Genomic DNA, 13,092 nt, shown 5'->3' on the forward strand with positions numbered 1-13,092 from the left:
CAAAAGGCTCATAATAAATTACAACAACTAATTAAGTAAGCTAATAAAATGTGGTCATTTATTATTGCAAGGAGAGTTACATAGGACAGTAAAGAAGGTATGTGTCAGTGATACAGGGCACTTGTGAAGCCACGTCTGGCATACATACCATCAATGGAAATCATTCAGAGAAGGTTTAAAGGACTAAAACCTGGAAAGGACATTTTTTTAATGAAGAAAGGTTGGACTTATACCTGTTGGGTTTAGAATGATAAGAAGTGACTTGATTTAAATATCAGAGAACTCCTACAGTGTGGAAACAGGTCCTTTGGCCCAACAAGTTCACGCCAACGCTCCAAAGAGTAACCTAGCCAGATCCATTCCCCCTCCCTACATTTACCCCTGACCAATGCAACTAACCTACCCATCCTTGAATACTATGGGCAATCTGCACATCTTTGGATTGTGGGAGGAAACCAGAGCACCCAGAGGCAACCCACACAGACATGGGAGAATGTGCAAATTCCACACAGACAGTCGCCTGAGGTTGGAATCAAATCTGAGTCCTTGGCGCTATGAGGTAGCAGTGCTAACCACCAAGCCACCGTGCCACCCAGTTATAAAATCCAATGGGGTATTGGTGGGATAGATATGGAGATGGTGTCTTTTCTTGTTAGAGGAACTAGTACTGGGATAGGGATGTTCACTGTTTAAAAATAAGCCATTACCCCTATTTAAAACAGATCAGTCTTATCCTTTTTCTCTCAGAGCATTGTGAGTCTTGGAGCTGTCTTCTGAGAAAGGTGGTTGAAGCAGAGTCTTTGAATACTTTTAAGGTAGATAAATTCTTGGTAAGTACGGAGATGAAGCTTTAATCAGAGGTTTGCAGAAATGTGGATTTGAGGTTATAATTAGATCAGTCGTGATTGCATTAAACAATGGATAGGCTAAAGAGCCCAATATCCTATTCCTGCTGCATGTTTGTATATTTGTATAACCAGCATTTCCTATTAACAGGTTGAAAAATGATAGAATTTAAGACCTAAGAAAACTGACTTAAATCAATGCAAGAATTTATTATATATTACAGAGAAGCAGATAACAGGAAGAGCAAAACATATTGTAATCACAAGTGAAAAAAACAAACAATATCTATGCACACAATATTGATTACATTGACAATGCATGGCTGTCAATTGTGTAAGACATCACTGCTTTAAAATCAGCACTGATCAAAATATGAATAGCGAATTTGGTTTCAAATGTAGCCTAGAGAATGATGGATTGAAGGCCTAATGGGCCTGCTGCCCTCATGTTTTCTATCTTAGAAGGAATCTGAGGCAATATTAGTCTGATTCCTATTGGACATGAGCCCTTAACATAAACCAATTATATACTGGTAGCCTCATTCAAAGAAAAAAGTAATTTGCTTTGAAATATTTACAACATTTCAGAATGTCTCCAATCACTTTATGGCCAATTAATTTATTTTATTCCTGCGACAATATAGCACTATTGAACAGAAGTATCAGTCAAGATTATATTTGAATTAGGGTTTGAGCCTACAATTGTCTCTAACAGACATGCATACCGTCACTAGACGAAGGTAAATCAATAGGCTGAAAGATTATTCAGCTGGTAGCAATAGGGTATTATTTACTAAGGTTGGACTGACCACATTAGGAATGTAAAGATGTTCTACTGTGCACCTACAGTAATCACAATACAGGGAAAATTCTATTTCTCAAAAACACACTTTGATGAGTGCAAAATTCACAAAAACATGCAAATTGAGTATAATTTTGATGGTCTCAAAAGGCAGTAAATGTAATGCACATCAGTTAACTGCCATGCCCCATTTCGTGCACTAGTTCTTATTAAGACTTCTGTCTTGAATCATTTTTTTGGATTGGTCCACAAAATAAACAAAACCATGAATAACATTTCATAATCCTGAACCACAGCACAAACCAACAAATTCAATGTAAATATAAACATATGTGTGTATCATAATAGCTTTGTATTTCACTTAAAGTGAATATGAATATTAAAAATATATAGGAATACTGAATTGACTATTTGCATTTGTACCACAGAATTTGCATTGTATCCACAGAAGAACATGAATGGTATTATGTTTTCATTAAATCCAAATTATTATGGATTTCACAGAAAACACAGTAGGTAAACCTTTGACCGAGCAGAATTGACCAGGTTTAATGAGATTAATGGTGGGTTAAAGTTTGTTTTGTCCCATCATCAAGTCTGAAGGCAGAAGTGCTGAGAAAATTCAGCAGGCATTTCTGGTCATTACCTTTCTGCTCATAATCACCCAGCTGAAATTTTACAGGAGCAGTAGACATGTTGGGCAGTCCTCTCTCCCTTGGGCCTATTGGTATTTTATCGATGATGGAGGAGGGCCCATGCCAAATGGAAAGCCAACAATTTTAACTGAGCAGTTTACGGTTATGAACAATGAAGGACTCCCTTTGGGACCCATCACCACCAAGTTTTCTCTGGCCTCTTGAACCTGTCCCCAAAGGTCATGGCTGAGACCCTTGAACCCAGACCTGCTTGGGCTAGAGGTGACACTGATTGTAGTCCCACTTCTAATCAGGATGTAGAGGACCCTGTTAGAAAGTGAGTTTGCGTGGATGTTGACGAGACCAGAATTGAACTTAAATTTGCTCCATCCCAGCCTAATAATACGCAGCATTGAGGATCTAAAATAATGAAATGAGTGATCTGCTCTTTGGATATGGATAGACTATGCATTTTCTGCACTGCCTCCTTAAAAGAGTGTGGGTTTGATCTTCTGCTTGTGATTTTATTGTTACATTTTAATATACTTCTGGTATTTCGGGTTAAAATATCCCCAAAGGTGTCAATTTACACAAGTTGGAGCAATAATTTAGTATATCGTTGACTTCAGAAGAGTAATGAAAATGTTTGCAAGGATTTTTATGTATTTTTATTCCATAACAGATTATTATATTATTCAATTAATTTTGTAGATTCTTATTTGTGCTCTTTATTACTCCTTGTGGAGTTCTGAATCCATGGTTAAGTTATAACTTATTGCAAGGTGAATAGGATATGAAGTGGAGATGTTTTGCTACAGTTGAATAAGGCATTCATGTGAAAACATCTAAAATATCATATATAGTTTGCTTTCCTTAAAAAAGGACATAACTCCATTAGAAGCAGTTTAGAGAAGATTCACTTGACTGATTTCTGGAATGACGGTTTCATTTATGAGGAAGATTATTGGACAGATTGGGCTTATATCCTTTGGAGTTGAGAAGAATGGGAAGTGATCTCATGGAAACATATACAAACCTGAAGGGACTTGACAGAACGGATGCTGAATGGATATTGTAAATGAAATAAACATATACCTGTCCCTGTGTTATACTTTATTTCTGTGCCTATGCTGATAATTATTCCTGTAATGGTACTTCTACCAATGCTGGGTCTTTGTTACAATGTCAGTATCTCCACTTGCTGATATATAAATGTGACCTATCTGTACGTATGGTACTGTTTATTCCTGTTTGACTAATAGTTATTCCTTTGTCAGCATCTGTTCCATGCTATTATTTATTTTTGTGCCAACGTTTGCATGTCTTCTAGAATTTATTCCTGTCTCAGTATCTAGAATTTCTTTTGCTGTCACTCTTTGTTATATGCTGGAATCCAACAAATATTGGTGTGCTTGCATCTCATATTTTTCAGGCATCTGACTTTGCTACTTGATATAATATGGACACCCTTCCTGTCCTGGTCTGGTATCTGATGTTGTATATTACTCCATTGAGTTAGTATTTGTACTAGTGTCCATATCTGCTATTTTCTCAGCATCAGGCAGACACATGAACAGGCAGTGAATAGAGTGATACGGACCATGTGTAGGCAGGTGAGATTAGTTTAGAATAACATCATGGTCAGCACAGATATGGTAGTCTGAAGGGCCTATTCCTGTACTGTACTGTTCTATGTTCTATCTGTGCCTTTCTTATTGGCTATTTCTGTATATTCATTTATTCCTATTCTATGTAGTGCTATCTGACGCTATGTTGTAGATATCATTGCATTGCATTTTGCTAATCTTATCCCTGCAGTTATCTGAAATTAGTTCTTTATACGTATCTGCCACTGTCCAAGTTTCTCCTTCTGTGCTTCATCTATTTATAATTATATTTAATCAATCTTTTTGGATATGTCATGAAACAGCTGCAGTGCAGGTGGGAGTTGAACTCAGACCTCTGGGCCACTACCACAGTATCACAAGGTCCCAACTTATTATGGAGCCTTTGTTTGTCCTTCAGGTACATCATGCTGTACACAACTGTGCCAGTAATAATTGACATTGCTTAAGTTCTGAAACCTTATGATGAATAAGCAATCCCCAATTTTATAATTTTAATGATGTTTCTTTGTTATTTTATCCCCAAGCTTACCTCATACTGTTGCATCACCCTCCAAAAGAGAAGACATGAGTTATTAATTCCTTTTCTGACTGTTTCGCCTGAGTTGGTACTTCACAATCATAAAACAAAAAATGCAAGTTGGAAACAGATGAATTCATTATTTTCTTTACAGCCTGCCAATTAAATTCTCACCTCCAACTACCATGTGAGTTAAAAAAAAGACAGAACTCTTTCAGCTGAGGCTAGAATTTGGCTGAAATTGGCTAGGCAATTCTATTTTACCAGAAAGGGAGTTGAAATAACATAGAATGTGGGCATGCAATGCACAAAAGAGCATTGTGTCCTAGATAATAATATATAAATGGAACTTCAGCTTTTATGTAGGTCTGTTGACCCCTTGTGCAAGGCAAGTAAGCTATGACTCATTGGAGTGAATTTGTTGCATCTTGATATGTTGATTTGAGACTGGGACCATGACTGGAAACTCTGCAGTATATCATATCCAAGAACATTGTTGATAAGCGACCAGTCAGGCTGGCTCATTGATAGGAATATGAGCAGACATGCCATTGAAAGTAAATACTCAGCTCCAAATAATCCTGTGAACCAATGATCCAATAGCTTAAATAATGAAAAAAATGCTGGAACAATGAAGACATTCATTGCTATACCATGTTGGTAAAAAAAAGTTTCAACTTGTCTACAATAGTCTTCCTATGTACTCTTCCTCAGTATTGTCTAGGTGTCCTTCCCTTATTAGATCTCCCAAAATCCATCGCCTCGCATTTATCAGGATTAAATTCCATCTGCCATTGCTCTGTCTAATATACCAACTGATCAATATCAAACTGTGACCATCCTCCTCACTATCAACAATGCCACCAATTTTTATGTCATCTGCAAACTTACGAGCTTTACCGTCTGCATTCACAGCTGACTTGTTAATATACATAAAAAAAGTAAGGATCCCAACACCAGTGGAACACTGCTAGTGACAGGCTTAGAATCATAAAAACAACTCTTCACCTTCACTTGTTCCTCCTGTCTGTGAGCCAATTGGATCCAGTTTGCCAACTTGCCTTGGATCCCATGGGCTCTTACCTTTTGCACCAGCCTTCTTTCTGGGATCTTGTTAAGTACTTACCTAAGTCCAGATAAACCATTATCAGTTGCAAGACGGTCATCAATATATTTAATCACCTTTTCAAAAAAACTCAATTAAATTAGCCAGACAGGCTCTCCCTCTAACAAATCCATGCTAACTATCCCTGACCAAATCCTGTCTTTCCAAGTGTTGATTAATTCTATCCCGCAGAATTTTTTCAAATAATTTCCTCACAGTAAAATCAAACGAACTGGCCTATAATTACTTGGCCTATCCTTGCTGTCCATCTTGAACAAAGGAACAACATTAGCTATCCTCAGTCATCTGGCAGATCACCTGCAGCCAGGGGAGTATTACGTGGATTTGCCAGAGCTCCAGCAATCTCCTCCTTTGCCTCCCATAGCAGCCTTGAATACATCTCATCAGGCCCTGAGGATTTATTGACCTTTATGCTTGCTAAACATCAATAACCTCCTTATTAATCTTAATATATTCTAGAACCTCTCCATCCTAACTGAAATCTCCAGTTACCATGTCTTCTTTGTGAATACAAGTGAGAAGTGTTCATTTAAGACCTCACCCATGTCCAATGGTTCCATGCATAAGTCTCTAATACATCCCACTCTTCCCCGGTAATCCTCTCAGTTTTCATATATCTGTACTTCTAAAATGCCTTGAGGTTTTCCTAATCTACTAAATATATTTCTTGACCCTTCTTTGCCTTCCTAATTTCTTTTTTAATCAGCCCTCATACTCTATATTTCTGAACGGCTTCCACTGTTTTTATTGCACTGTATCTGACAGATGCTTCCCTCCTTTTCTTTACCAAACTATCAATATCCCTTGACATTCAGGGTTCCCTGAACATTCTGCCCTTGCCCTTTACTCCTAGAGGAGCACACTGACCATAAATTCTTGCTATAATACTTTTAAAAGACTACCACTTTCCAAATGTAGACTTACCTGCAAGTAGCTGCTCCCAGTCTATGTTTGCTAGCTCCTGTTAATAATAATGAAATTTGCCATCCCCCTGTTTAGACACTTAACTTGCACACTATCCTTATCCCTTACAGCATTATGGTCACTAGTCCCAAAGTGTCCTCAACTGAAACTCCAATTACTTAACTGGATTCATTCTCAGGATTAGGTCTGACACTGTCCATCTCCAATACTAGATATCGACGTACTGGCACAAAAAGGCCTCCTGGATGCACTTTAAAAATTCCACCCTATCTAATCCTTTCACACTAAGGTCATCTCAATTAATGTTGGCAAATGTTGAAATCCCCTATAATTATAACCCTGTTTCGCTGCAATAATCTATAATCAAATAATTAATTTACTGTAACTTAATTTCAGGTGGAAGACAGTCTGCCATTTCCACTGTTGCACTTGATATACATATGTACAGCATGAATTGGAAGCAGGGAGAATAGGCTAATTAGCCCTTGAACCTGATTTGACATTTAATAGAATTATATGAAAACAAAATACTATGGATACTGGAAATCTGAAATTAAAAACAGGAAATGCTGGGGACTTTCAGTCGGTTTGGCAGCATCTGTGGACAGAGAAACAGTTAAATTTCTCCAGCATTTTCTGCTTTAATAAAATTACTGTTGCTCTGATTGTGGCCTTTGCTTTCCTGCCTAACCATATATCATTGACTTCTTTTTTAGTCAAGAATCTATTTAACTCAACCTTAAAGATATTTGATAATCCCAACTACATTGTTCTCAGAGGAACAGAATTCTGCAGATCAACAGTACTTTGAGAAAAAAGCATTTCTCTTAGTCTGTCTCTTAAATGGGACATTCCTTATTTTTAATCAGTATACACTAGTTCTGATCTCTCCCATTCATGAAAGATAACCTTTCAGCAAGCATCCTGGCACATCCCCTCACCTTCCATTCTGTATAATGAAGTTTGTGCTTAATTATTGTGAAATATTATTGATCCAGAAATCATTCAGAGATCTGCCTGCTTTCAGACAGTACGCTGTTCACTCTTATAAGAGATCACATATGACCTCTTCAGACTTGTCAGTCTTCACATTTTCTTCAACATTACTTAACAGATCTTCTTTTTATGTAGCTCTTTTGGAAGTGAGTTCAGACACGATGGGTAAAATGGTCCCTTCTATACTGTAAAATTCTATGATTTTTGACAGAAAATGTTGATCACAGCTACTTGGGGAATGCACAGTAAATCTGAAATCTAACAACTCCCTGTATAACAGACTGGTTGAAAAATTCAAACCATGACCCTTTTCCTTGCTGGTTGACATATTCTGAGATTTGAAAATTTAGCAGTACAGACAACCACTTTGACAGCTCATGCGAAAGGGTAAGTGTGGTGCCAGGTGTATAGGATTTCAGGTGGGTAGGTACAAGTTAATTAATGGAGTGTTTTAATGGAGATTGGAGAGACGCGACTACAATATCTGGTGGCAGAGAATGTATACTGTTGGGTCTGAGAATTGGGAGAGGATTGGGTTGCGGATGTTGGGTTTTCAAGTGGGAGAAAGGGATGTTGTGACCCAGTGAGGAGGGGAAGAGGATGTCAGATCACATTGATGGGAGGGAATGCAGTTTCATTGACATAGAACATTTTATCTTGATGGGGAACGGGAAAGATACAGGACTGGGGAGGGGGGGCATGAGAAGATGTCAGGTCACTGGGGGAGAGGGTTAATTGGTCTGGATGAGAAGGGGCTGTCAAATCCAGGTCGGGAGGGAAGTGTTGTGTCCAGTGGAGGGGCTTTGCAGATCTAGTGATGGAGATGTGGGTTAGGGACAGTGAAGGGAGGGGTGCTCAAGGGGTGGAGGCTCTCAGGTCACAGTGAACAGGGGATTTTCATGTGAGGTCAGAGTCTGGTGGGCATGTGAAATCTAAGAGAGCTATAAGTGGGGGAATGAATAGTGCGTTATGGAGTCAGTTTAATAGTTACCTAGGAGTTTGACTAAATTTTCAATCTTTTGACATTTTCATGTAATTCTCAGGCTAACTGTAGTCAAACCTCTAAATTATCTGATTTAAATGGATACTTTTGGAATTGCTATTGGAATCGTTGAATCTGTTACTTCAGGGTTTCAAGAGGGACCTTTGCCCCTCTACAGAAATAATTGTCTATTGGAAAATCTGAGCCAGTGCTGTAGACAGCATTAAAAAGCAGACACTCAATTTTGTGAACAGAACAAATAACAGAAGGCCATTTTTGTTCATTAAATCCACACATACTCAAGAGAACCTTGATTGAAGTTGAAGGAAAGTTGGAATATTGGCATATGGAAGATCATGATTGCTTCCTGGAGAAAAATGTAATTCATCAGAGCGATTTCCTGTTTGTATACATTTATCAACTGCCAAGAGGGTAAGGAAGGAAAATGGAGTTAAATTCACAATCAGATTAGGCATGATCTTACTAAATGGGGACACGGGCTCAAAGGGAAAAAATATCTACTCCTGCTCCTGTTTCTGATGTTCTAATGTCAGCTGTAAAGTTCTGTGTTCCATGATAGACTACAATATGGATAAATATTCCTCCAAGGACAAGCAAAATTTGGACAATGAACTAGATCTTGCCCTGTGTTTTCTATATATGAGAAAACACATTATTACATAAGATGATCATGCTATTGCTCTGAAAAAAAAAGATTCCAATGACAATAGGCTCCTGCTAAAACTTGAGAATCAGAGGTATGATAGGAAGTTAAGTGAAATGTTATCGTTTTTTTTGCGATTCTATTAATTTTATTTTTGAGAAAAGGTGTTGTGTGATTATTTGCAAAGGTGGTGTAAGTCACACTTTTGTATTTGCAATTGATAAATGACTCTCTTGGTGTTCTTTCCTCCACCCCAAAACATTTACCAAACGTTTTTTTAGATGTGGGCTTGTGAGCCTTCAATTTCACAGACATAGCGCAAAACAATGAAGGTTCTGTATTTTTACTGTTGATTTGTAAATAATTCTCAATCAATTGGAATACCTTTATCCTTATCCATAATTTGATTTGACAGTGACCAACAAGAAGACATGCATAGTATTTACTTTTAATTTTTTATAGCCAGGCTGGCTGTGCTATTCTTCATCACGGGTGCAACTGCTTACATTTTGTCCAAACACTTGGCATTTAGCTTCCGGCAATAGCAGACAGTATTGAAAAATCGGCAGTGACAGAAGGCACAAGGGTTGCAACATCGTGGAGATGGTGGAAGACACATTCCCCAGAGTGGCACACAATGACCGTTCTCTGGTTTTAGCTTCTTCACCTTATGAGCCATTGCAATTCTGTTATTCTGTATTTAAGGAGATGAGAAAATTAAAGATGAGAAGTTTGCAATACAATAACTAAAACAAATATCCTTATAAAAATTTATTAAATCTTATTCCTTTACTGATATGCATTCTGCACATAATGAATGGTAGAACCAAGGTGAAAGGAGAAAGTTCCAAATTCAAGACAACATCAAAGAGTGAAGAGAGCAGTACAAAAAATTAACGGAAATCAAAACACAGGAATTGGTAGCATTAAGTTTGTGTTTTAAATAATTATACATTATAGGAGAAAATGAAGATTGAGAAAGGAAAAGAGTTCCTTATGTTCCAGACTGGATTGCATACAATTTAGAGACTTCAAAACAATTCAATTAGACAAAGACTAAAGGAAGGGAGACCATATTGAACTGTGTACCTGGGGATTTGGGGAAGAGGAATAAACTGTAATATTGATAATTAGAGGAAGAAGCAATTAAGATTTCAATTGAATTCATCACTATTCTCTTGCTCCTTTTTCTTCATTGCTATTAACTTGGGTCAACATATAAGGAAAATGATACGCATCATAATGCACTGTGAATACCAACTTTATATGTATCACTTGGGAAATTGGTTCACATTAACTCTAAAAGGTAATTCTCTTTTCTGTAGTCCTAATCTGTGGAAAATTGCTTTGTCCCATAGAGACAAAATTGAGATCAGATTCAAAGACAGTGTTCCTGCTTGCCACTCTGTAGCATAACTATTTAATATTCCAAAATGCCGAATTGCAAAGATGAGAAAAAGCTTTGACACCAAGATGCATGAAAACATTGCCAGTGATGAATTTCTCTATTCTTTGGTTTCACTATCATCCTTAATTAATAGAGTTCATGATTGGAAAGCATCAGAGATGTTAGTGATTGAGATACCAAATATAATATTTGCCTTGAATCCATAATGGATTTAAGAAAGACTGCTTGCTTAAAGTTATCAAATCAAATGCTTCCTGCAAGGTACTTAGGAACACTTAATCTTGCAAAAGCAGGATTTTTGACTGTTAAGAATTTGGTTGATTCTTTGATGGGACAGATATTCTGTTTGTGACAAAGGCAGCCAATTTGTTACATTGGTGCAGTGCATTGAACCATGGAATGTGGAGATAGCCTCAGAAACCTACTGCATGTTTACTGTGTTAAGTTGTCTTTAGAGTAGTCAAGAACAAAAATCTTTAGGAATAGTTTTAAATCATGGCAAATTATTCCAATAGGCCCCAAGATCTATTCATCCACTGAGAAAAGTAGATCTTTGCAAACAAAGTAGCTCAGACGAGAAGCAGGTGTATCCTATATATATAGCATTTCTATTGTAATAAGTGAGAGGATTAAACTTTATGACATTTTCTCATTCTATTTGTGTGTGTAATTGATCTGTCCACTTGACGGCTTGTCTGAGTTCTGGCTACTCTGGTAATATTCTTACAGTTGGTTTGTGAATATATTTTTCAGGATGGCAGTCAGTGACTACTGCTACAGAGGTCAGTGTTGGGAAGACAACTTTTCAGATTATGCATCATCTATCTGGACAAAGGAACTGAGGGCATTGTTGTTAGTTTGCAGATGACACAAAGATAGGTGGAGGGACAAGTAGTGATGAGAAAATCGGGAAAGCATAATATCATAGAATCCTGACAGTGCAGAAGGCCATTCAGCCCATCAACTCTGCACTTACCCTCTGCAGAGCTTCCCGCCCAGATCTAGCCTGAATTGTATTCCTGTAACCTGCATTTACAATGAGTAATCCACACAGCCTACACATCACAGGGCAATTTAGCATGGCCAATCCACTGACTTGAACATCTTTCGACTGTGTGAAGAAGTGGAGTGTCCAGAGGAAACCCACGCAGACACAAGGAGAACGTGAAAGACAGTCAACCAAGGCTGGAATCAAACTCCAGTCCTCGGCACTATGAGGCAGCAGTGCTAACTACTCTGCCATCCAAATGAGGCTACAGAAGGGCTTGAACAGGCAAGGAGAGTGGGCAAAAAAATTCCAAATGGAATACAATGTGAGGAGATGTGATTTTATCCACTTAGATCCGAAGACTAGAGGCATTGACTATTTTTTAATTGGGAAAGGCTTCAGAAATCTGAAGCACAGAGGGACTTGGGAGTCCGAGTTCATGATTCTCTTTGAGTTAACAAGTAGAGTCAATTGGCAGTCAGGAAGACAAATATAAAGTTAGCATTCATTTTGTGAGGGCTAGAATATGAGAGCTAGATGAGGCTCTGATCAGACCGCATTTGAAATGTTGACTCTGTATCTAAGGAAGGATGTCCTGTCATTGGAGGAGGTCCAGAGGAGTTTTACAAGAATGATCTTGGGATGAAGGGCTTGTCATGTGAGGATCAGTTGAGGATTCTGGGTCTGTAGTCGATGGAGTTTAGAAGGGTGAGGGGGATCTGCAGAATTTACAGAATATTGAGAGGCCCAGATAGAGTGGACATGGAGAAGATGTTTTCACTGGCAGGAGAGATTAGGATCAGCGGAACAGCCTCAGAATGAAGGGATGACCTTTTAGAACTTAGGTGAAGAATTTCTTCAGCCAGAGGGCAGTGAATCTGTGGAACTCATTACCATGGAAAGTTATGGAGACCAAGTCATTTAGTGTATAGGTTTTGATTAGTAAGGGAATCATGGGGAGAAGGCAGGATAATGGAGCTGAGAAACCTACCAGATGGAGCAGACTCAATAGACCAAATGACCTAATTCTGCTCCTGTGTCTTAAGGTCTAAGTCAAATGCAGCAATCGCAGGTAGGACGGAAACAATAGTTCCTGATTATTATTATTAATGTAAATACAGAAGGGGGTGAGTATTCTAGTGTGTCTGTGCTGGATGTGTGGCAGTACTTTCCTGCAAACTGTGCCACTGCCTCATCCAATAAGGAGTATACCAGTTGGAAACTTACTGCAGAAACTGTGTTGTGGGAAGAGACAAAAGAAGAAAGAAAGTGAGAAGAACCCTAGCTTGGTACTCCCTTCTTTAGGGTACTCCTCTGGTTCCAGAATTAGCCTGAGAGTTACCTGAAGACATGCAAACCACAAAGCTTGGCAGATGCCTTCCTCACCTTGGGAAACCAGTTACTGATTGGTGAGAATAAGGCTGCCTCTGTCAGTGGCACCTTCCTCAAAGGTAAGGGCAGACAGAAGGATGAGTCTGATGTGGGCTACACAGCTGAATCTAAAGGTATGGCTGGCTTACTCATATCTAGTTAGTAGTTGTTGCACCTTCTGAACATTCTGGATACCCTTGTAGCTT

General features: G+C 38.3%; 1 protein-coding gene across 2 annotated transcripts in view; it reads right to left on the minus strand.

Annotated features, from left to right (window-relative positions):
• Positions 1-1,035: 1,035 nt before the first annotated feature.
• Positions 1,036-13,092, minus strand: part of asip1 (agouti signaling protein 1) — an 85,410-nt gene continuing 73,353 nt past the window's right edge. For both annotated transcript variants that reach the window (XM_043710878.2, XM_087994714.1), the window contains exon 4: positions 1,036-9,813. In XM_043710878.2, coding sequence (XP_043566813.1) covers positions 9,622-9,813 — 192 coding nt within the window. In that variant the 3' untranslated portion in view covers positions 1,036-9,621. The remainder of the gene's footprint in view (positions 9,814-13,092) is intronic.

This window comes from Chiloscyllium plagiosum, unplaced genomic scaffold (assembly GCF_037043375.1).
Source record: "Chiloscyllium plagiosum isolate Xiang-an unplaced genomic scaffold, Cpla_swu_hap1 HiC_scaffold_15, whole genome shotgun sequence".
NCBI lineage: Eukaryota > Metazoa > Chordata > Chondrichthyes > Orectolobiformes > Hemiscylliidae > Chiloscyllium > Chiloscyllium plagiosum.